This window comes from Lampetra fluviatilis, chromosome 38 (genome assembly GCF_964198595.1).
Source record: "Lampetra fluviatilis chromosome 38, kcLamFluv1.1, whole genome shotgun sequence".
Classification (NCBI taxonomy): domain Eukaryota; kingdom Metazoa; phylum Chordata; class Hyperoartia; order Petromyzontiformes; family Petromyzontidae; genus Lampetra; species Lampetra fluviatilis.
In genome coordinates, this window is record NC_136312.1 from 7,724,288 (window position 1) to 7,750,192 (window position 25,905).

The window sequence follows — 25,905 nt, forward strand, 5'->3', positions numbered from 1 at the left end:
GAAAAGTGCGAAAATATAAATGGAGAGATCTATGCCTGGAATTACACTGAAATATAGAAAAAGGAACAAGGATTAGAGAATGCATGCAAGTCGGAGACATCAGATTGACTGTTAATAAAAGTGGACGTGGGCTATAAGGGATGATGGTAACACGTTAGTGGCAGCCCATGGAGGGAACACATGTGAGAGGATGACCACTGTGGAGATGAAGCAATGAAATCAGTTTTCAGTTTTTCTAGTTGCATCACAGGGAAGGGAGAGATGCCTTCGGATTGCGGATGACGTAATTCACAGAATACACACGCATGGGCAGTGCTTTTAGACTGGACATAAGCATAATCACAATAAAACGGTTGCGAGTTCAAATCTTACTTTGAGGGTTAACCTGGCACAATTTTCTTTTGGGGTCGATTAATTGAATACCACTTCACGGAAAGACTTAAACTAAACTATTTTCTTCCTGTTTTTCAAAAGCCACCTAGTGAAAAATGAACTCAACGAAGTGGCGTATTATGTGGAAATTCATAGCAGCCAAATAATGTAAACACATGTTTCTAAATGTAAAGGGAAAAACTGGACAACCCGGAGAAAAATCCATACCATTATGGGGAGAAAATGCAAAGTCCAAATATACAGGCATCAGGGTCCAGATCAAACCCGCGACCTCATGCAAACCTGGCGAAAAAGATAACATCTCGCCACCGTGACACCCTTAAGGAGAGGCATTCCTCCAATATAAGATTTACGAACATATACCATCACTGAAACCGCGCCAATCCATTGCATGTTGATGCAGACAGCAGGGAAAGACTTTAACTTGATGTGCAGCTTCAATTTGTGTGCTTATTGCCATTCTGCTCACCAGCCTCACAGAATGATAATTATTAATCTTGAAATATCAATGGATTAACTCCGCAGGTCTCATAACCACGTTGCAATAAAAGTTTAAATCCACAAGATGGTCTGGATGGATGGCATGAAAGTAAGTATTTTTCCACCATCTGGGCTTCATGGACATACATTGCAGTGAATGTTATAATAAGAAAACAACTCACCCAGTATTGCATTGGCATGAGACGCTTTTACCATAAGCAAAATGAGAAGGGTATTGACCACTGCATATACCATTGGTAATTTCTGGCCGTCCACAATTGACCTCTGTAAATAAAGCGGAAAGATTATGGCTTTCAACAGTTTGTAAACTTTGTCTAAACCGTCATGACCACACAATAGAATAATAATTTTTTCTCCATGCTTTTGTCTACGTGTCTCTTTTATATGGACATTCCTTGTGTGTTCTTCCTCTATCTGACTATCTCTTCATGTCTCTTATGCCTCTACCCGTGATCGCTATGAAGTGAGTCAGTCCGGTTACCAAACTGGCAAACTGGACTTAACCTGGATTCCCACAGCAGCCTCACCAAGCCAATCCAGTTCCGAAGGGGACATGTCGCCCCTTGGCAATGTTCAGGAACTAAATGCCAAATTAGTATTGGTTTCTGACCTTTAAAAGGGTATTTTTCTTGCCGTTTATCTCTAACTGATCATATTAAAGATGTCAATTTTGCCTAGATGACGATATTAGTTGTGTTTAAGGTAACACGAAAACATGTAACGGGTAGAAGTGTGAGAAGGCGATTGTTTCCCATCCAAGTGGTCTCTTTAAAATGGGCCTTTTGAGTCACTTTTATGAGGTAAAATGTAGTGGTGCAGCCCTGCATTTGCAATATCTTTTATTGTGGCATAGTGTGATCTTACCCAAGCATACCTTAAACTAATGAAAGGGAACCTACAGCCCAGGGGCCAGATGCGGCTCATTAATTTATTGCATACGGAAAGTGGCCAAATAAGACCTACCACTTTTAAACGTCCCACAAAAATGATGCATCGCTGCGAGCATATTGTCCATGCTAATCAGGTACTGGAGGAGAATATTTTCTACTTGACAACACTTTCAATTTTTTTCACGTTTTTATATATTTCAGTAAGGGTCTGGTACAGAGCACAAACCACGATGTGAGGGGAGGAAGGAGGGTGGTGGAGTACAGAACTCCGCAGACAGAAGTCCAAACGCTGTGCTCCTGAGTTTAGAGGCGGGAGATTGGGCTCGCTGCCCCACCGAGTGGAGACCGCGAGCGGGGTATGTGTACTTTTATGTGGGACTGAGGAAGGTGAGGGAAGAAGAAGTTAACCTTTTCCCATTTCGAGACACCTGCTAGTTGCAGGGTGGATCCCATTCACCACTGAATCCCGGAACACACAAGTAGTTAATGTAAACTTTAGTTAGAGGCGTAGCACCGCTGTTTTTAAAGAAATTGTACTCTCCGCAGACCATTGTAGCAACACGTGCCAAACTGTGCCACACCCCCTCCTGCATGACCTTTTACTTCCAATTCTATTCCGATGACGTACACGATGATGTATAGGTACGTCATTGGAATGGGAAAGGGTTAAGTAGGGAGTAGAGGGAGCAGGAGGAATAAGTGGGGGAGGGGGGGAGAGGGGAAAAAGGGTGGGGGGGGGGTTCTAACTTTACCGCTCATTCACTTCCGTCACCTGTTTTTAATGATCACGTAGCCGGGATCATATCAATAATCCAATTCTGAGCTAAATCTATCCGATCCAGGATGTCAAGAAATGTATTAAAATGACTCGGTCGATCCAACCCAGTACGGTTTAGATGTTATTTTAAGTTACAAGCTTGTAACTATGAACTGGACTTGGCCATCAGATTATACAAACATTGGACTGAGCACGAGAGGATAAATTGTAGTACTTGTGATCTACACAAATGATGACTAAAGGAAGGATTAAGGCGAATGTAAAGAAGACACAAGTAATAAGCATAGCAAATGCAATGATACATTTTTGACAAAAGTATTGATTTTAGATTTTTTTCTGATCCATAATTGTGGTAAAGAATTTAAGAGCAACGGGCAGTCACCCAAAGTTTAAGTGTAAAAAGATTGAGTTAGTGAGGAATCCCTCTATACAATTCGCTCTTCTATACTGCATAAAAATACGAACTTTCACTATTATTAAATGACAATGTATTTTAAACATTAACACTTAGATATTTGTTTTAAACATTTGGTGTGATGAAATTATATTTCATATATAACTCAACAATTGCATGTATTTAACAGGGCTTTAACCCTCAATTAATATGGATGGAAATACCTTGATGCAGCAATATTGTTACAATCTGATTTTGTATTCCAATCAAATTTGATTGTTGACATCTCATGCTAATTTCGCAATCCTTCAAATTGTGTGGATTGCGGATCCATCATTTTACAATTATGACCCAATCCGATGGTAAACACCGACCAACAGAACTGCTCCCACTGCTACAATTATTTTAACGTCAGTGATTACCTTGACAATCTACTCTTGGGACAGACCACATCCCATTGTTCAGGCATCGAGTATTCACTTGTCGTTCTCCATTGATGTGAAACCTGTAATCATGAATGTAAAGAAATAAAATCATTTGAAAGTCACTAATGTATTGCGTTATGAGGTGGCACTGTGATTGTAGTGGTGGACACAATTGGAAGGTTTTGAGTTTACATCGTGGTCAATTACCCATTTATCCTCAACCCCTGTTGTCAGTAATGCACAGGAAGTCAACAGTGGGAATCCTATGAATAAACTTGTGCCCACCTTGGGAATGTGAAATTTCCACTGTTGGGTTTGTTGTTTAACAACGTTAGGATAAAAAGTGCTGAACAGCTTACGCGGTAATATAATTAATGCACCCACTTGTCAATTTATAAATGATTAAACATATATTCAGATAGTATATAATAACTCCAATGGAGAAGACGCATGTATGTTTAACATTTCTATTTAGTTTTCTTGTATGTTATGAATATTGTCTCTGCTGTATTGTTTGAACCATTGTTCAGTATTTGGTTTGCAATTACTTACTTGCCGAGTAATAATCTCAAATACCCATTTGCTTTGTTACCTCAACATGTATTGCATGGGGGATACAGTATAAAAATAATTATGGATCAGGGAAAGCAATGAATATGCGCATCACTCGAATGCTTGTAAGGGCAGGGAGATGTTGACTGACTTTTAACTGTGACGCACTGGGTTCAATGGTTGGAAGCTCACAGTCAACGCAACTCTATATAATTTGACTAGCGGCCTATAGAAACTACATTTTTTTTCTGGTTTCCACACACTGTAGCTGTGTGTGTACCAATTCTGTGCTGACATTTTCCCATGCAGTATTTTCATAATCCTTTACTCTTCCTTTTGTCATCACTACAAGGATTTACCAAGTGTAGTAACCACAGATGCACCTACTGCTTTGCAAGGGCTATGGTTGGGCAGAGCATTAATTGCCCACCCTTGTGAGGCCCTTATTCTAAGTCGTGGCTCAGCTCTGGTTTATCCTTGAATACTTGGGCTCAATTCAGGCGTAAGGCGCTCTCTTTTTTTCAAAAACACATGAGTGGCTCAGCTATAGCTTGGCTCAGACTGAGCACATTGAAATTCTGAGCATGGCGAAGTTGATGCTTAGGGCTGACTCAAGTTGGTGAGATGTTAACTACCTCACCTGGTATACAGGAGGTCGTGGGTTCTATCCTGACGCCTATATATTTGGAGTTTGCATGTTCTCCCCATTGTTATGAGGATTTTTATTCCAGGTCCTCCGGTTTTCCTCTCCACATTTAGAATCAAATATTTAGAGTATTTGGCTGCTATCAATTTCCACATGAGTCACTTCATTGGGCTATCATTTGTGGCCAGGTTGCTTTTGAAAAATAGCTTTATAGCTCAGTGGGCCTTACCTGGTAATATGAAAAAAATAGTTTATAGTTTTATAAGTTTTTTTAATCATTGCTTTGTGATGGCCCACTTGAGCCACAACCAAGATTGAGCTGGGCGTGACTAAGAATACAGGCCTAAGTGTAAGCTGCAGACTGTTTCTTCCACATCACCAAATATTATGGCAAATCCGCTGAATGAATGGCATGTTTAAGCATCAAATACAAGTTTTGGTCAAGATATAGTGACGTAAATGGAGTCACTATGGCGTTTCGCGCCAGCTACTGTCACAATAGTGGAATTGTGCGTCTTGAGCCTTTCTCTGGCACCAGAGTAGGAATGGCATGGGAGCGGGCCCTAGAGGGCATAGTTCTGGTGACGGCCAGAGGGAGGGAAAGTGAGGACGTGGCAGCCTGGGTGAACCCGAGAGGGCACGTGACCGGGACAGGGTAGCGAGGCGTGAGAGACACGTGATGCTCGGTCGAGAACCTTCCGGTGGAATCCAGAAGGGGGCGTAGCCGAGGGCGGAGCAAGGCCATGCTCAGGCGCATAAAAGGGAAGTCCTGAGAGCAATCGCCACTGTCTGCTGGAATGGAACCCTCGGTGCAACGTCTCTTCGGTCTTTGGTCATTACGCTCGGCTTCGTGGGTCAGGCAGTGTGTTGCTGACCTGACCCCTTTATGTAGTTACCCTGTTGGGGTCTAGTAACTGTGTACGTTTATGTAGAAACCCTGTTGGGGTGTTATAATAAATGTGTTGCCTCCAAAGTCAAGTGTGTGCGTCCATAGAACCCACTACAAGGATATAAGGTTTCTAAGGCAAATACTACCTAGACGAGTGGAGAATTGCTTTTCAAAAAGACCAACAGTTATTGCTTATGAAAATTAATGCAATGCAAAAATAAAAATTCCATTTGTATAATATGTATATTCTTGTGTAAACTATTCTTTATCCCCACCGAAGGACCATAACCTTATCAAGGTGGTGGGATTTGTATGTTCCAATAACCCTCAGAGCTATGTCGCGTGGAGTCTTGTACTCCTCGTAGGGTCTCCCTTGGCGAACAGCTCTGGGGGAAGGTTCCAGACAAATACCAGTCCAATTCAAAAGCCCCTCATGAATGGTTCTGAAATATAAAAATCAGAGAACCTCGCTCGTCAAGGTATACTGGGACACCCCCCTGGAGCTAGGCCCAGGGGTGGTGTTCACCGGCAAGCACCTTGTGGCCGGGTGACCCACATAACCCAGTCAGGCCCAGCCCAAAATGGCTGTGGGGCCATCCTTTGGGCCCACCATCCACAGGACAATGGGTGAGGAGCGGATACGATGCCAGTATGGCAGGGAGAGGGATGGTCTCGGACAGACTGGACCTTGGCAATGGACACTACCTATTGAGACGTAGAATGTCACATCACTGGGGGGGAAGGAGCCGGAGCAGGTGGAGGTGTAAAAGTATCAACTAGATATAGTCGATCTCACGTCCACACACAGCATTGGAACTGGAACCAAACTTATGAATCGGGGGTGGTCTCTATCCTATTCCGGAGTAACCCCTAGTGAGAAGCCCCAGGCGGGTGTGGGTGGGATACTTACAAGTGCCCGGCTGGGTGCTGTTCAGTTGGAGTTTGTCCCAGTGGATGAGAGGGTCGACTCAATGAGACTTCGTGTCTCAGAAAGGACAACTCCGACTGTTGTCTGTGATTATGCACCAAACAGCAGTTCAGAGTATTTGCCCTTCTTGGAGATGGCGGGTGCAGTGCTCGATAGATTGCCGCCTACCAACTCCATAGTCTTACTGGCTGACTTCAATGCTCACATGGGAAACAATAAAGACGACTGGAGAGACATGATTGGGAAGAATGCCCCCCCTGAATGGTGAGATGTTTTTAGAATTCTGTGCTAGTCATGGAATGGCAATAACAAACACCATGTTCAAACACAAGGATGATGATATGTTAGCATGGTACCAGAGCAACTTGGGCCAAAGATCAATGATTTACTTTATAGTTGTATCATAGGACCTAAGGCCGTATGTTCTGGACACTCAGGTGAAGAGGCACAAAGCTGTCAACTGATCACCATCTGGTGGTAAGTTGGATCCGATGCTTGGGGCATGGACCAGAGAGACGTGGAAGGCCCAAACGAATAGTATGGGTTTTTTGGGAGCGTCTGGCAGAAGACCCAGTGCAGAAAATTTTTAACTTCGACCTCAGGGAAAATGTATCCTACACTCCGGGAGAGGTCACGGGCATTGAGTCAGAATGGATGATCTTCAGGACCTCGATTGTGGATGCAGCTGCGAAAAGCTGTGGCCTAAAGGAAATTAGTGCCTGTCCTGCCGGCAACCCAAGGACCCATTGTGGTGAGGGAAGCTGTCAAGTTGAAGGAGGCTTTCCGAGTTATGCTCGGAAAAAGTCTCCCGACTCGATTGAGAGGTACCAGCTTGCCAAGAGGGCGGCAGCGGTAGCCATCACTGAATCGAATGCCCTGCATGGAAGGAGCTTGGAGAAGGACTACCGAGCAACCTCAAAGATGTTCTGGAAAACCATCCGATGCCTTAGGAGCGGTTAACAGGACGTGGCCCAGGCTGTTCTCAGTAAGGGTGGCGTAACATTGAACTCAACTAAGGAGATAGTCGAGAGGTGGAAGGAACACTTTGAGGAGCTCCTCAACCCTGTGGACATGCACTTCTCTCAAGAGGCAGCCCTGGAAACAGCTTGGGGGTTGGATCCATCAAGGCTGCGTAAGTCGCTGTGGCTGTCGAGGCCTTTTATAGCGGCAAAGCTGCTGGGGTGGAAGATATTCGCCCAGAGTTGTTGAAAGCGCTGGAGAGTGTAGGAGTGTCATGGTTAACGCGCTTTTTCAATGTTGCATGGAAGGCGGGTACAATAACTCTGGATTGGGAAACTGGTCCCCATTTTAAAAAAAAAAAAGGGACCAGAGGGTGTGCTCCAACTACATATCACACTCCTCAGAGTCCTAGGTAAAGCCTATGCCAGAGTGCTGGAGAGGCTGCGCCCGGTCGAGCCTCAGATTTAGGAGGAACAATGCGGATTCCTTCAAGGTGGTGGAACAATAAACCAGCTCTTTCCGCTCACACAGATTTTGAGGGGTCATAGAAGTATGCTTCTCCAGTCGACCTCTGCTTTGTATACTTGGGGAAGGCATATGACCGTGTTCTCTGGAATGTCTTGTGGGAGGTGCTGCGGGAGTATGATGTACCGGTGCCGCTTTTGTGTGCAATCTGGTCCCTCTATTCCCTGAGTGAGAGCTGTGCCCGTATTCTTGGTGTTAAATCAAAGTCGTTCACTCTGGATGTTGGACTCCGCCAAGGGTGCGTCTTGTCCCCATGAATAGGATATCAAGGGACAGCCAAGGTATGGAGAGTATCCAGTATGGGGGCATGGAGGTGGCATTGCTGCTCTTTGCAGATGACATTGTCCTCTTTGCCTCGTCAGTCTGTGATGCCCAGCATGTACTTGAACAGTTTGATGCCGAGTGTGAACCGGCTGGGATGAGGATCAGCACCTCCAAATCTGAAGTCATAGTTCACGCCCAGGAGATGGTTCACTTTCAGAGTATGCTCTCCAGGGGAGGGGGGAATAGCTGCCCTTAGTGGAGGAGTTTAATTACCTCGGGGTCTCTTTCGAGAGTGATGGAAATCGGCCGGCCGGTTGGTGCGGCATCCCCAGTGATGCGCCGCTGTACTGTTCCGTGTTAGGGAAGAGGGAGCTGAGTTCTCAAAGCTCTCAGTTTACAGGTTGATCTACATTCCCACCCTCACCTATGGTCATGAGCTTTGGGTAATGACTGAAAGGATGGGATCTCGGGTACAAGGGGTCGAAATGAGGTTTCTCTGCAGGGTTTCCGGGCTCACTCTCCGTTATTGGGTGTGGAGCTCTGTAATCCGGGAGAGCCTCAGAGTTGAGCCACTGCTCCTCCGGATCTAGAGGAGCCAGTTGAGGTGGTTCGGGCACCTTGTAAAGATGCCCCCCAATAGACTCCCCCTGAAACTGTACTGGGCACGTCCCATTCGGCGAAGACCCCGGGGCAAGGCCCAGGACACGCTGGCGGGAATGTCGTTCGGCTGGACAGGAAACACCTGGAAATTCCACAGGAAAAGCTGGAGTCCGTTCCCAGGGTGAAGGGAGGTCTGCACCGCCCTACTCAACATGCTGCCGCCACAACCCTCATCATGACAGGCGGATTGAGAAACGAACGAACAAACAAACTATTCCTCATGTAAAACTTACCCAAGATCACATTTAAAACTCAAAGTTGCTCCCTCAATGTAACTACTTCCTCCGATCGTCTGTCCATGGTCAGGCGTACCTGGGTGTCCACAGTATCCTGGCAGAAAACAAATAATAGTTAGTTTAACTATCTGTATGGTTTGTACTGCATTGAATCACGTTGAAAAACACACACGGGTCGTGAGAACTGGTTATTTACAGCTGTTGTGAGACAGTCTGGCAACAGCGCTAGGGGAGACATTGCAGAATATATACAAGTGCCTAATTAAATAAGTGTCTTCTAAAGGTATAGCAATTTTGTCAACCTACTGCTGGATGAGGGCCTTTTTAAATCCTTTATATTAAGTTCGCTTGCTTGCTTAGGACCGTGCAAATCTTTCGGTCGTTTTTTAACCCACTTCCCGTGATCCAATCGAGCTGACATTTTCCACACAGACTCGTTGTGCGTGACAATGAATTTTCGTGAAATTCTTTTTTCCAAAATTTTACACTGTTTAGGGACTTTTTTTAAAAATATTTATTTACCAATTGGTTAATGCTGGCACACAATCATCTGACCCATAGGTGGCAGCCATCTCAAGCCAGAAGACGAGAGGACTCTAGCCGCCCCGATGCCACGCATATAAAGGATTTATAGTGAAAAACTTTGTTTTTACGGGTTAATTTTGTATTGCCTGTAGAGGTCATGAGGGTTATTTTCCCATCCTTCACAGGTGTTTGTTGTCAGCCCAGGTATTGTACAATTGCAATTTATATAAAATACTTTAACTGTTTAATGAGGGTAGGACATTTTGGATGGTTATATTGCAACGGTGCATATGATCACATTTGATGTTATTGTTGTACAGTATCAAACGTTCTCACAAAGACATTATAAACCATGATTTTGAATACATAAATCCAGGTCAAATGCATGTACTGTACTTACGTCGGCATGAAAATTGTGTTTCTTTCCATACTGGAGGTGAATTCGAAATCCAATAATAAGTTGGTAAACAATGCACTTTAAAGGCATCAGATGATGTTTTTGAGATATCTCTATATCCCTCGGCACATTTAAACTCCACGTAATCGTACAGGAAGAACCTTTTCCCAGTAGGAAATCCCAGCACATATTCGAGTCTTGTATCTTGATAATTGTTCGTAGGAAAAGGTGGACATAGCTCTGCCAACAAACACATTCATAAAACGAGTACAGAACCGTTTAGAAAACACCTCGTATTTGTCAGACAGCTCTGCCCTAGAATGAGGACCCAACCTGTAGAACAGAAATATTTTCAATAGAGTTGGTAATTTAGTTTAAGGTGTATTTTGTTGCATTCTTCAAGTAATATCGGTGTAGCTGTTCCAACAAGGGGTGTCCGCATACAAACAGGAAATAAAGTTGCGTGATTTTGTGATCCTTTGGTTGCGCAACCGATGGCTCACACGTGAATCCACAATCAGGAGCGTCCTAGAACAGCAATCAGCCAGTGGGTAATGACTAATTTATATGATTACTAATGTCCCGTATTTGACGTCATTCACACACATATCTTACATACATAAGATATATACATACACATAGCACTTGCATATATACTCACATATTAACCGTTTCGTTATTAAAGCAAGACAAAAGTTACGATTTATAAAGTAAAATGTAAAAAAATACTTACCCTCACACTTAAAGGTGTTCAACAACGGGAACCAGTCAGCTTTGTTTTCATATAGTGTGCATGTAGTGGATAACATAGCTAGTTTTCTATCTGCAAAACCTGTTTTGCAAGTAAACTGCAACTGGTTACCCATGACGAAGAATTCTCTTTCGTATCCCTCGTTAGAATTTGCATTTTGTATTGTTTTTTCTTTGCAAACAGCTGTTCGGCAAGAAAATAGCACAAGCAAACAATTGTCAATATGTACAATTATGTGCGATTATGTGGGTACCAACAACATATTTTTCAGGTTTGCAGATTATATGCAACATTTTTTTGTTCACTTTTTTACCCAGGAAAGCCTGACAGTCTCAAGATTTTTTCAGGAGGGTCCTGCAAAGTATTCATAGTAATAATAATTTAATTTAATAGATCATCATTCATGCTAATTGCATCTCACAACGCTGTACATAGTTATATCCATACCCACATTAAAGGATAAATCATCTTCATATGAATTATTGAATAAAGGAAAACCCTCAGAAAATATTAACTAATAAACAAATGAAGAAATAGTATAAAAAGAAAAGGTATAAAAAAAACAAGTTTCACTACTGAGGTATTGAAAATTGTGTATGGCACAGATCCTCACACCAGCAAGAGCAATTAGTCCACCAAGTGACATCCGAGAGCACAACCCCAACTTCTCATACAAGCCATGAAAGCTTCACATTGCCAAAAAGTGATGACTAACTTAGACCAATCGGTCAAATGTCCAAAATGTGATTTTATATTCATCATCAAATGCCCTACCGAATAAAAAGGCCTTTAGTTCTGATTTGAATAATATGATGGAGTTGATTTGAGGGTATTCCATATTGCAGGGGCTGCGCATGAGAAAACTCGTCCAGCGATGGTTTTAAGTTTTATATTTGGGTTGGAGAGCAGATCTATAAAAGATTAACGGAGAACCCGGGGAGGGGAGTAAACTAAAATCAGAAGAGGGAAAAAGGCAGGCAATCTTAAAGATGATTCTGAACTGAATAGGTAGCCAGTGAAGGGATAGCAAAATGTGGGAAATATGATGACCCTTATAGGTATCAGTACTCTTGCAGCTGCGTATTGAACATATCGGACCACGTTGGAGAGACAAAGGAACACCAAATAACAGAGAATTGCAGTCGTCTTAGCTTGGAAGTTACAAATACAGCCGTATGGGAGAGTGGGGCAAATGCGAGTTATTTTTGTGGAGAAGTAAGTAAGTGGTCTTGCACGTTAAGGAGAACGTGAGAAGAAAATGAGAGGTTAAAGGAATTTCAGTAACTTTCCATGTCGTTTTTAAGCATTGAGATGTTTGGTTCACACCAGTTATACATTGTATGTTTTATGAGCCATGCAACATGTATGTACAGTATGTATGTACGTTGAACTTCTTTTGCACCGTACATAGCCTACCGTCCTAATTGGAGGTAATGCTGTATTGGTTGGTGTATTTATGTTATGTGCTTGTGTGTGCTACATTTGTTGGTAGAGTGGGAAGCACATCTGCTGGTCATCTCAGTCAATTATCCCATGACACCTGCATCTGCACAGCGAGGCTTCTACAGCCCACGTGGCCTCAAATTGCTCATCGCCAACCACCTCCGTGTAAATCTACAAAACGTCTCGGTTTCAGAAAGGCTATTTCTGGTTTCCCAAAGAATTGGCAAAAATCTGGACTTTGTCCCGGTTTTAAAGTCTCTGATCTCATGCTGGATTCATAGATGCAGGCAAATGGGAACAACACCGCACCTCAAGCAGTGGGTGTGGTGGGTAGAAGAATGGGTGGGGTCTATGAGAAGTAAAGAGGGGCCAACGTCACAAAACTTTGCACGTACAATGATATTAGTACTGTATTGTCAAGAACCCCAACTCGAAAGAGACCTGAATGTGTGGCCATATTATTGTTATGACCACCAGCTCAAAATACAAAATAGTGGGGCAGGTCCTGAAAGCGTGGCTGTACTTGAAATCTCTATTGAGTTGGTGGTCTAGACAAGGCTGACAGCATTGTACTGTACAGTATATGGAATGTGGTGGTCGCATGACATGCGTGCAGGGCACGATGAGAGTCATGCTTTCCTACTGTTCCTGAGCAGCACTCCCATTGTGTGCAGTTTTTTTCTGTTTCCAGCCTTTAACACATTTTTCTGTTTCAATGTGGGTTCTTATCATTTACATGAAGAGTTAGATTTAATTAGAGACTGATCTATGCCATTGTGATGTGGAATTTCCACCATTGGTTCAACGCCATGAACAATGATCTTTTTCGAATAGCGACAATGAATGGCTTTCTGTAAAAAAATATGTAAATATATAAGTGTAGGATTTTTTATAACAGGTTGGGACTGACGAAGCAGATTAGAAACTCGGATAAGTGTTCATAACGAAAACGGTACTTACGCTCACAAATTGGAGGTTCGGACCACAACTTTGATTGTAAACATGTAATGGTTGGTGATCCCTTCAAGTCGTAATGTCCTTCGCATTGATACACGAGTTTATCATTCATGATATATTCTGTTTTAACGTCTTCCACTGCATAACCATTTTTAACGGGAGGAGGTCTTGGGCACTTTATGTCTGTTGGAATATGAAGTTGCACACATGTAATATTAACTTTAACACGTGGGGTTTGGTGACCAATATCATCCATAATACAGGTTTTTTGGGTTAGATTACGTAAATATATAAATTTGTCATTAAACCTACCACCACCCGACTAATGAAATTAGTAAGGTGTGTCATGTAAACAGAACATGCCAAGTCGTCTCTAGTACAGCTGTTCTGCCTCACGGCAGGCGTCTTGCCTCACGGCAGATGTGGGGCGTATGTACACAGGAATTTCCTGTTTTTGATGCCAAGTTTGGTCACGTGACCAGGAATTTGCGATTTAAGATTCCCGCTCAACCACGCGGGCGTCGACCATTACACACATAATTCAAGATGGCGGCACACATCGCGTCCCAGTGAAGCCAGCCGCAATTATCCATTTTGGGACTTTAAGAAGCATTGTCTGTAAGTTCGTTTATGTTCTTATAATATTGGCAATGCTGTTAGAATGTTAGAATGACCGTTATAATGATATAAATGCCTTTATAATGCTGTTAAAATGTTACGATAAATACGAGGCCTAGTTAACAACGAAGCCTGCAACTTTCTTTATTGTGAATGTTACTTGTAATTTAATAAGTCGAGTCAAACTTGTACCCAAGTAACTTTATTGCGATCTGGAGAGCAAGGATGACAAAATGTCTCATTCATAGTGCAGTGTTATGTGTAGTACTGTACATTTGGGGTGCAGTGTGATGATAACACGGTGTGCCTTTATGTAACACAGTAGCTTATGCTCTTGTATAGCTATTCAGTGGAATATGAATTCAGTGGTAATGTAGGTGCCTGGTCCATCCAGGATCTATTGTTGAGAAACATGTTATCTAAGACAATGTTATGATGCTGTGGTGTTCATTCATTGTGTTGGTGTTTCCGGGTATTAACAGATGCTGTATCTGTGCTGTTTTCTCACCAGTTTTACCTCGTTAATTTCAATAAATGACGTTTGGAGTCGGACGTTCATCCTGGCTCTGAGGGTTTATTGGACGCGAGGTTAACTACTCAGCTAGCGGTGCAACGCAGCGTACAGCGAGGCCGAGACAACAACACACCGGTGTGTTAGAGAGCCAAACTATAACATTTACAATCTGAGTACGAAGTTTCACCAGTAATTACAACTAGCTTCATCGGGCGACAGCCAGATTTGTGGAAAAGTCCACCTGTTTTTTCCTTAAATAGAGGCGTAGATGTGATGACAATACTTGTGTTCACCACCAAGTGCTAAGTCATGTTTTGCAGAGGGGTCAAATACTTTTTTCCCTCATTAAAATGCAAATCAATTTATAACATTTTTGACATGCGTTTTTCTGGATTTTGTTGTTGTTATTCTGTCTCTCACTGTACAAATAAACCTACCATTAAAATTATAGACTGATTATTTCTTTGTCAGTGGGCAAACATACAAAATTAGCAGGGGATCAATTACTTTTTTCCCTCACTGTATACTGCATATACTGTATTACTCTATTCGGCGATTATTGGGTGTTTGTGTATAGTTTTTTTTTGCTCCTCAAATTCTAATCCCTGAGTCCCATGGTAAATGTTGAGGGGGATTTTGAAATGCAAGGTTCGGTGTGGTTCCAACTCACTGGTTGGTTCCTGTCCATTGTTGCACAGGTCATGTCTTTTGTGCGTGAAGGGCCCTTGTGTTCTACATGAATCGGGAATGCATTTCTGTTACTTTCTGCCAAGTTGCGTTGCTCTCTCGGCTCGATCGGTGCAGCCGCATGCTGAAAGGCGAGTCTCGGAGACGATGTATACGGATACGGGATGTGAGGTGTGTTGTTGTGGCCATTGGTTGGCGTACCTGTTCGGCGTCGGATCAATTCAGTGGGAGGATCCTAATTCCAATTGTATGTGTTGTGATGGTGTGAAATTGCGATTGTGCGGGGATGATTGCCTTGGGTTGTGGCTCTGCCGTCAGTGGTATGGAGCATTTAAATTGGGAAGCTGACATACTGCCAGTGTTTGGAATTGTAATACTGGCTTTCGCCTATCTTGGGGCACAGATCCTGACCAGGATGGCCCTGTGAGTGTTGTGTGTCTAACACGAGAGTTGTGGTCCCGTCATGTTATGGCGGATGGCTTGACCTGACAGCCCGGAGATCGAGACATTCCATGGCGTGCCTAGCCTAGTGGGCTGTGCGCTCACATGGCTCGGTGAGTTGTGGTCCCGTCATGCTACGGCTGATGGCTTGACCTGACGGCCCGGAGGTTGAGACCCACCGTAGTGCGTCTGGAGCTGTAGGCTTGCCCTGACGGCCCGGAGATTGAGACACTCCGAGGCGCATAGAAACAGTGGGCTGGAGATTCGTGGTCTTCGGGCATTGTTGTCCAGTTGCATGGAGACTGTATCCCTCCGTTGTTAGGGTGCATGTTGTGCAGTAAGTGAACGATGGCCGTTCTTGGCTTGGTCAGTACGGCTATAGGCTGCGGTGCGGGTCTCGGAGGGAGACTCGGTTAAGGTTCCCCTAAAACGGCCGATGCGTGTGCGTCGCAAAGGCGGGGAGTGATACATGGTGGCATGAGATGCCCGGGGTGACCTTCAAGGGAGGGTTGCTATGTTGTGCGAGCGCGGGAAACCACGCGTGCGGCCGCCATTTTAAGCGAAGCACCGGAAACCATGGGGATGCGGTTCGCGTGTGCGATCGCCATTTTGGGCAATTTTCACGCTGAACTATTTTCTTTAACTAAAATGCGGATCCTGGGGCGTCCCTGAAGCGTTACTTCTTCGACACATGACATCTCGACCCAGGATGTCGGATGACGTCCTAATTGGGGGTGTGTGAGTGCGTGAGCACTAGGCAGTTCTTCCGTCTTCGCTCTGTCACCACCTAGCGGATGGAATGGTGGCTGGGGGTTGGGGAACCCTGCCACCCCTGTTGTGTGGGTGAAGGTGTACATACAGTGGTACCCCAGAGATCGAACTTAATTCGTTCCAGACGGCCAGTCCAACACCGATTGTTTGAACACCGATTTGTTCGGGTTCTGGTGCGTTGCATCTCCGAGGTTCTACTGTATTTGGTTTCATCGCCGTGTTGGTTGTGCATCCAACGCGTCTGAATTGTGTATTATTTTTTCTCTTCTCTCGCGCCGGCCAGAATCCCCTCATCTCCACTGCTCAGGGGCCGGGTGACTGTGTCTGCCGAGCCGGGCCGCACGGGTTGTGATGGCGTGATCGATGCCATGCCTTTGTGTGCGCCTGCAGAAACCCCGCCAGTAATTCCACCAGCTTCGCCTCATCCGGCGGATGGGCCGGCGGACTTGACACCTGCCAGCACACCACCGATTCCGACGTAGCACGGGGGAGCGGGCCGGCGTCACGCACACGCTTGCGGGGTGTGCGGATACGGTGACGGCCAGTGGGGCCGTTTCTTCGTCCCCTGCCTTCTTCAGACACGTTCCGGTGTCCCATGTGGGGACCATCCCCAAAGTTGCCCTGTACCGTGCTGCCCTAGTGTTGGGTTGTGTTCTAGCAGCCGTAATGGTTGCAGTCGGGTCGGCTGATTTTTTTTTTCACGGGGGAAGCGGGGGGTGATGTAGAGTAGTAGTTAATGACGTTACGTCATGCTCACCCTCCGGTGCAGTGACGTCAGAGAGTGACATCATGCATGGCGGACGGGACGGTGATGTCATGTCCCCCTGGGGTATTTAGGTTGGAACCCGTGCCATGAACAAGGTCGTCGTCGAGAGCCGTGAATGTGTGAGGGTGGAAGTCGGGACCCAGAGTAGGGGGGAATTAACACCGGGCTAGGGTAGCCTGTGGGTGTGCTAGGGGCCTCCCAGTACCCCTACCCCTGGGGACAAGTGAAATATTCCTCCATCAGTTACTGGCGTAAGCCCTTAACAAATACCTGGCGTAAGCCCCTACAGAACATCTGCCTCCGAGTCATCATTTACACCTCAACAATTGTAACCGATTAATTGCAGCGCTTCTTTAAAATATTTAATTTCACTTCTCAGACTATCACCATCTGACACTTTCTTAGCCCGATGAATCAGCGTAGACCCCGGAGTATCCGAATATTTACACTGGAGGAATCCGATGAGCTATACAGCTCTTTTTCACAGATATCCAGTAGGGGCAGGTCAGAACGTTACAACAACAAACAATAGAAAAACACGATAGGAGTGCAAAGTATAGAAAAGGTAAGCAAATAGCTAAAACATCTAATAAAACTGAACTATTTTTATTTTATGAGGCAAAGTCCACTGAGCTATTAGCTTTTTCAAAAATGATCTGGCCACAAATGATAGCTCAACAAAGTGGCTTATCATGTTGAAATTTATAGCTGACAAATTATCTAAATTATCTAATCGCATGTTTCTAAACGTCGAGGGAAACCGGAGTATCCGGAAACACAATCCACGCGACCACGGAGAGAACATGTAAACTCCAAATATACAGATGTCACGGTCAGAATCGAACCCCCATACTCCTGCATACCAGGCTAGGAAAATAACATCACACCACCGTGGCATCCCTTAAATAAAAAAGTAGAAAGTTCAAATTGCATAAGTACTCCAATTCCCAAGCTTGAGAAAGGCACTGAAACAACAGAAAAGAGTCACAGATCATGCCAGGACACAGCTCCTCAATAAAATTGTAAATAAAATTGAACTATCGATACATGGGTCAGGGTCAAAAATACAAATTACATTGGCAAATGCAGCTGTGTCCAGCACTAACCTGCTTCAGAATGTTTTGAAGGAATATTTACGATGTTAAGGGGTAAACAAGGTTGTGATACAACGGCAAAGGTTTGACAAAGGGGTTGATGAATTGATGAAGTATAGCACAGATTTGCCAGAGGATTTTATGGATGGACAGGGGGCAAATATAGATGGGTAAAATCGCATAACAACATCGGCCCCGACTGGCAGATGATACCAGCCTGTCAATCGGCTCGGAAACCAAATGTGTTTACCAATCTAAACTTAAGCACTTGGCTTCCCCTCCACAGCTCACCTTTACAAGCAGGAGCACTGTCGCTCCAGACCCCCTTCTCATTGCATCGTCTAATTTTGTTCCCGATGAGAGAGAACCCTTGGTTGCAGTGGTATGTCACGATCGAATCATAATCCAATTCAGATGGAAAGGAAACTCTTCCGTTTTCCACTTCTTCGGGAGTGTCGCATTTTATGGCTGCAAAACAAACATACATACATATTCATTACAACATTTTCCAATCGTACTACGTAACTCCGCTTATCGGTGACCCTGTCACCCGTGACCTATATTACCCACGGCAGCCATAGGGTTGGCAGAAATTCCCCGTATCCGAGGCCCTATTCTTTTTGTGACTCATAACTATCCGTGTTTTTCCCCATCCTGCTCTGTGGAACAGCTTACACTTATCCATGAATGTTTCATGCAGCAAATGAATACATTTTGGAGTAGATTTGCGGTTAATAGGATCCATGATGTTCATCAGCAACATAAGGCAAAGTCTTCTGTCCTGTGCAACTTTCAATATGCATAGGGGGAGAGGTGCAGTGTAATTTTTCACACATCGTTATGATCTCGGCAATTTGGAATCGATTCCTGGCCATGCAAACTAGTGGCAAGTGGTATCTGAACATGTTCTAAGCCTTGCCAATGTTGGGTCTGCCTTAACTAAACACCTTCTGTGCTGTGTGAATTTCAACACCGAGGAGACGAACGTGTAGTGATGGCAAAACCTTCCACTGTGTGACACCACTTTTAGTATATACAAACGACCCTTGCCTTTACATGGTATGAGGATAGAGGGCATCTAAGTCATTGGCCGTGAATGTGTGTGTAGGCATATGTGAGGATAGAATGCCATGTATCTGTAACAATATGGGGGATAGGATTATAGGTGCTCACCAACAGCACTTGCCCTAACAGTCGGTTAAGGCTATATGGGGGATCTTTGTCTTTGGGGTACAATAATTAACAAAGCACTTCTCCATAACTACTGCCTCGGAACTGCCAAGTTCTTTGCCCAAGGGCTGGTCCATGGCTCAAGCTTTATGAATTAAATGTGATGCCACTCCTCCCTGTTCTACTCACAACACCGCACCCCGTCCTATGTTTCTGTGCCATAACTAGGGGATGATCATTGAGGTGCTTTTTCCTTGCCTTCCTCATCAATGCTTGTAGGTGACACCATCAATGGATGCAGTTGAATGTCATACTGAGGATGGTTTCCCACATTTTCGAATACTGCACCTTGTAGGTGTTGGCGTGACTATACAGTATTATCAGCTCATGAGGTGTGGCAATCCGTGAGGTGGGGCCCCAATATTTGATAAGTCTTGCACGGTCGCACCGAGCCTATATATCGTGCCTCCTCTAGCCTAATTACATTTTGACCCTCACCGTGTCGAACATTTAACGCTGTAGGGGCACTCCGTCTTTGCAAAATGCATCCACTACAGCTCTCCAGTACGTCTTTGCAATATAATTTACGCATATCGAACGCAATATCCCAAAAACTGAGTTTTATGTCCAATGTTCGTTTACTCAAGTTACTCTCATTCAAAGCAAATTACGTTTCATTACATTACGTTTGTTTAATTTTTTTAAAAACTACTTCCAATACTAAACTGTTGAAAACATATCTCATGATGGTTGTACAGGGGGCCCCAACTCGTAGCTTCATCCACCAGAAGGGCAAAGGCAACTCCTGCCCCCAAGCTAGTTCTGCTACTGCTGCTGCTCGTAGGCAGTGCATCTGCATGAGCTCCCACCTGGTTTTGATGAAGGATGTGAGATTTACTTACGCTCGCACACTGGGACTTCATGGGACCACGTTCCATCGGCTTGGCACGTTCTGTAATCTTGCCTCCCAGCTATGACGTACCTATTAAATGAAAATGAATACGTTCATAGACAACCCTAAAATCTACAATTTGAACGGTAAAGCCCAGAGAATTACAACAACCAACCCTGGTCTGTTCCATTACCAAAAACGTATAAAGTAACATTTGAGTCTAAACATATGTAGTGCCATAGATGGGCCACACTTACCAGCAGTGGTGGACAGGGCCCATCTGCAGGTAGCTCGAACCCCCAGGGGAGGGGCCACTGTGCCAGCCCAACAGGGGAGGGGCTGCTGGGGGCTCTAGGATCCTAGACAGCTAAGCCCTCGGCGCCGGGCCCTAGGATCCCAGACAACCCAGATAGCTAAGCCCCTTGGCTCCACCAACGGGGGGCTGTGGGGTATCTGGGAGCCGAGACAACCCCACCCCTCGATGGGCGAGAGGGATAAAAGGGCCGCTCCCTGGCCAATCGGGGCCAGTCGCAGCTCAAGACTCAAGACCAGCCAGCTTAGGACCCTGGACCCCCTCGTCCCGCTTGTCCTTGTAAGGGCCGGGACGCTGTGCGGGCCAGTGGTGGGACTCTAGGACTCCCGGCTCTACGCCCTTGTAAGGGCGAGTTCCGAGGAAGCCAGAGTCTAGACCCGCACCTTGGCTGGGTCGGGTCAGGTAGCCTCCCCTAGGGTAATTGTAGCCGGAGGACCCCAGAGCGTAGCTAGAATCAGGTAGGCTGTGTACCTAGGCTGTGTACCTAGGCTGTAACAGAATATCAGGACTGTTGGAGTGTTGTATTGTAATAAAGAAGTTACCTCTACAAGTGTCTCTGGAACCCATTACACATATGCAGTACTGCTGTAAAACGTTGGCGAAGAAGTCCCATTAGTTAATGTGACTCTTGTCTTTCCTTCATTGTCTATGCATGTAATTATTTTAATTTACAAACAAGAATTATCTACAGTGCAAAGTTAATTTGTCGATAGTTATATTTATGGTGGGCTTTCATTCACACCATTGGCCATATTACAACATTATCCTGAAGATGTTTGACAAAAACAAAACTAATTCTTCAAAAAAAGTAAATTGACACACTAAGCGTACGTTTGAAAGAGAATATAGTTTTGTGGGAAAAAGAAGATGAATGTCATATAAGGCATATCTGGAACATTAACATGAAACATATTAAGTGTGTGTATAAAACAGAAATTGTATACTACTCAAGCTTTCTGCTCATTGTGAATACTTTCCGTTGTGGATACTGTTAGCTTTTGCCATGATACAGTAGGTAGCATCGACTAACTGCCATGGCTTATTTAATGAAAATAATACTTGCATAAAAAATTAAGGAAAGATAACAGTTACATCAACTAATGGGATTTCTTCACCAACGTTTTACAGCACTAATGCATACGTTTGGACTCAAATTTTACTTTACGTATTTTTAGTAATGTAACAGACCCTGGTTGTTTGTTTGTTGCAATTCTCTTGGCTTTTTCATGCAATACCCCATAATCAGAAATAACAGCTCCAGAAAAACTGATGCCCGAAAACTCTATCTGCATTATTACATGTCCAATAACAGCAGATTGTCGGTTCCAGTTAACGTGTGTGCAAGGAGTTAATAGTTTAATTTAAATTCGCCAGGAAAACAGGATTGAGGACACCGGTAACTCTGCATTAATATGCACATTTCAGAGGAGTGGTGCAACACCTCCGTCTACATTAGTAGCACTCACTGACTTATTTTACACACACATTTGGGCGTGCGTAATATTATCTGGTTGGTATGTGTGTGTGCACGACCAGATTTGTATAACCTTAATGGCACCGGGGACAAGTTTGGTGTGCGTCTTACTTTCCCAAGCGTCTTATAATCCAGAGCATGTGTGTCCCAGGAATGTATTTACATCCACCCTTTCCTTTGAGAGTGGGGTTCATCACCGAGCAATAAATTACACCACTCAGATAACTGTCGAGGGTGTGAATGCATTCACATTATAGTATTGTTTTTTTTCAAATTGTGCACCCCTACTGATCTTTAATAAACCACGGGCTTTTATTAAGTGTGTACATACCCATCGTTGCAAACAAATCTCACGTCCTTTCCAAAGGTGAACGCTTCACCATCCCAGTAACCATGTTCACTCTCTCCTGGGAATCCACAGTTTTTGGCTGCAATATAAACGGATGATTTTTTTAAATAAAAATTAGTTCATGGTAGTATTTTTAAAGATTATGAGTCTATTGCCTTCTCCAAGTCTGACATTAACAACAACCCGCAGTTTGCCACCAAGTGGCAGTGACGTCACCACGGCACTTGTGCCATGTGAGGTGCACTTTGAGGCCACGTGAAGTTTCGAAGTCTCACTGGCAGGTCATGGAATAGACGCAGTTGCCATGAGCTGAGATGACTGAGAGATACACCAAACAGTACATAACGATTAAGAGCCATGAATTCCCATTAATTAGTTTTGTTGCATGTGTATCTTTGCCATTTCAGAATAACGTACAACGTTTACGTGTAATAGCTGAGCAACGCAGGCAAGTGATTTGGTGAATCGTGCAAATATTTGAAACACCCAAATCCGTTGAGCTGTGGTGGCCAATAGATGGCAGTATAGCAAATGGCATAGTGAAGCTGTGGCCCTTGAGATCGATCAATTCATGTCAAAAGTTAACACATTCGTGAAGAAAGAGGAGGATTTATCCACAAATTTGGCTGTCGCCTGATGCTAGTTGTAATTACTGGCGAAACGTCATACTCAGATTGTAAATGTGGATGGATTTACTCTCCGACACATTGATATTTACGCGATCTAACCCCAAAAAAAACCTATATTTTGGATTACATCCGTCAATCACTTTCTGAAAAGAAAATAATGTTACGTTTCTTACAATGGCCCTTTTTCCTAGTGCTCACATAGAAGCCAGAATCTCAGTGAATAATAGTCAGGAGACCTCACTATATACCATGGTACCCTGATGTAAATTTAATTCTAGATTTGAAGTTTCCGTGACTGCAGGGATCCATACTCTTTGGTTCTTTCGGTAAAGTCACGTATAAAATATAAAATAAATTAAATCACGACGTTTCGATTGCAACACAAGCAATCATCATCAGGTGTGAAGACTACAGCAAGGATTGTTTTAGCTAAAGTGGGAGAGATGCTGTGGTAAGGGGTTATAGAAGAGAGGGGGAGGAGCCAGGGAGGGGGGGAGAGTAGCATTGCGTGGAATGCTACTGGACTAAGGGGGAAAGTGGGCGGGGCTATAAAGGTGCAGAAAACCAATGCCACTGTAGCAAAGCCAATGAATGACAACAAAACAACAGTAGCAGACGTTGGAGAAGTGCAAAAAAGCCAACACCACTACAGGAATTCTATGAAAGACAACAAAGCAACAGTAACAGTACTGCCAAACGAAGTGGACGATCACGTGGAAATGTATAGTAGTCAAATACTCTGGAAGGATCCAAAGAAAAATCCACCCCGGCACGGGGAGAACATGCAAACTCCATATATATGTACAGGCGTCAATGTCAGGATCGAACCCACGACCTCCTACATACCAGGCGGAGGGATTTAGCATCTTACTGCCGCGTGTACCTTAAGATAATGCAACAAAGGCTCAGAAGTGCACAAAGAGGCACGGAGAGATGCATGGTTGAAATTATATTAAGACATCTTCTTGGTTCTTTCGGTAAAGTCACGTAGAAGGGAAGTAATAAAATAATAAAAATAAAAATAAAACATAATAAAACAATTCTCACGACGTTTCGGCCACAACGCAAGCAGCCGTCCTCATGAGGACGGCTGCTTGCGTTGTGGCCGAAACGTCGTGAGAATTGTTTTATTATGTTTTATTTTTATTATTTTATTACTTCCCTTCTACGTGACTTTACCGAAAGAACCAAGAAGATGAATCCCTGCAGTCACGAAAGCTTTAAATCGAAATTTATATTAAGACAGAAAAGAGTAACAAGTAGATTAGAGATCATGCGCAGATTAAAGATTTCACATTGTTTAAAAAAGTAAGCGGGATTGGGCAGGACATGTTGCTATGATGGATCATGGCCGGTGATTCTCAAGACTAATGTGGGAATGGCAACCAAGGGATCAAACGCACCAAACAAAATGTCCGCCCAGATACCGAGTAAACAAATCAGTCGAGTGTGCAGGGGCTTCGTACAGTGTTACATGTTATTCGTGAATTTACTAGCCACAATTTTCGCTATCCATGAATTGCATCTGGAACGCTACACAACAGCATCGAGAGAAAGTGATGAGATCAAGTGATGAGATAAAGTGATCAGTTAATAATAATGTATTTAATAGCTCATCTGTGTTTATGTAAGGTGATTCATTAAAACGATTAGTTTTTTGCGTAGGCCATATTATCTGTGAAATTTGATATTCACGAGCACTTCTGAAACTTATCCGTCACGAATAACGAGGCAATACTTTAGATTGTTACATCATAGGACCATAGGAGATGGCTAAATCCTTGGAAAGGCATTCATCCAGTGGTACATTGATCATGGCTGACGATACTTACGTTCACAGGAGAATTGAACTGGACTCCACTCATTTTGGAGACACTTAATAGAGTAGGTTCTTCCTTTCACACTGTAGCCTGTATTGCACCGGAAGGTTGCCGTTTGACCATTGTCAAACGATGTTTGTCTTGCAAATTGTGGGTGCAAAGAACTATGTTGCACAGCTATTGGCTTTCCACAAGCGGCTGAAAGAAAAATAGTCATACAACACATCAAATTTTAAGGAAAATTAGGATTCGTTTTCAAAATGGTCTTGCTTTCATAGATGAAAAAACCTGCACAATATAATAGGTATAGGCCAAACATTCCAATTCTGACAAATTACCTATGTTTTACTCGATTGAGATTACACATAGAAACATCACCCCCAACTATGAAAACTCGACAGGACCCTCCTGCAAAAGAGTGAGGCTCCGTAAGACTTTCCTGGGTGAACAAGTATCATAATAGTATATTAACTGCATTCGTGTTGATCTCTTTACTGTTCAAATGCATTGCAAGACAGCGAACTAAGTATTTGGCCAAATAACAAAATATTATAGTTTGGCGCACCAATTTCGCGATTATACTTCTGGCATTAACTACCTTTTGCTTGAGGAATAATGTTTAACAACACGAACAGCCCCAGAAGTTGCAAACCGCTTGCAGAACACATCTTGAGCTTGTATTTGCTTTTAGATCCCATGGCTGCCTGAAACACAATATTGTTACAAAACCCGAATTAACAGCAACAATATACTTGGAGTTAATACACTTTTAAAAGTTACATTTTATATAGGAATCTACGATAGCTTGCCCTTTTTGAGAATGGAAAATCAATCTACTTTAATATTGCGAATATGTCAATCGTGAGCAGAACTATTGAGCTGAGTTTGGCATCAGCTCATGTGCAGGTGCTGGGTGAATTGTTACAATGCATTACCAAATAGCAGTGGATTAATCATGGCTATAACAAAAATGCAGGTAATGTTAGCCGATGAGAGGACGCATCCAGAAGCAGTAGCCCTGGGTACTAAGCATGGATATTAGGATGAATTTTATGGCAGACATCCAAATTTAAGACATTTTCTCAAAGCTAAGAGAAAACTGAATGGATAAGTGCAGAGAATAGAAATCCACCATAAGATTCCACCCATATCAGCGCAGATTATAATTCTTACCGTGCAATGTTTGAAACATTCTTTATAATTTAATGTACACAACGGGATGCGAAGCTACACGTTTGGAATTTTAATTTGTA

The 25,905-nt window shown here is 43.7% G+C and overlaps 1 protein-coding gene and 1 long non-coding RNA gene across 2 annotated transcripts in view; one reads left to right on the top strand and one right to left on the bottom strand.

The window, feature by feature from the left end:
• Positions 1 to 25,905, bottom strand: part of LOC144945690 (C4b-binding protein alpha chain-like) — a 29,042-nt gene that overhangs the window by 2,979 nt on the left and 158 nt on the right. The window contains exons 2-12 of the mRNA XM_078874258.1: positions 25,251 to 25,356; positions 24,665 to 24,850; positions 22,186 to 22,282; positions 20,078 to 20,157; positions 18,297 to 18,473; positions 13,118 to 13,297; positions 10,697 to 10,897; positions 9,967 to 10,203; positions 9,039 to 9,135; positions 3,379 to 3,461; positions 1,056 to 1,158 (exon numbers count right to left, since the gene is read on the bottom strand). Coding sequence (XP_078730384.1) covers positions 1,056 to 1,158; positions 3,379 to 3,461; positions 9,039 to 9,135; positions 9,967 to 10,203; positions 10,697 to 10,897; positions 13,118 to 13,297; positions 18,297 to 18,473; positions 20,078 to 20,157; positions 22,186 to 22,282; positions 24,665 to 24,850; positions 25,251 to 25,350 — 1,541 coding nt within the window. The 5' untranslated portion in view covers positions 25,351 to 25,356. The remainder of the gene's footprint in view (positions 1 to 1,055; positions 1,159 to 3,378; positions 3,462 to 9,038; positions 9,136 to 9,966; positions 10,204 to 10,696; positions 10,898 to 13,117; positions 13,298 to 18,296; positions 18,474 to 20,077; positions 20,158 to 22,185; positions 22,283 to 24,664; positions 24,851 to 25,250; positions 25,357 to 25,905) is intronic.
• On the top strand, positions 13,697 to 16,797 carry LOC144945727 (uncharacterized). The gene is made up of 3 exons (XR_013639714.1): positions 13,697 to 13,732; positions 14,244 to 14,381; positions 16,536 to 16,797. It is a non-coding gene; the product is annotated as an uncharacterized LOC144945727 (long non-coding RNA).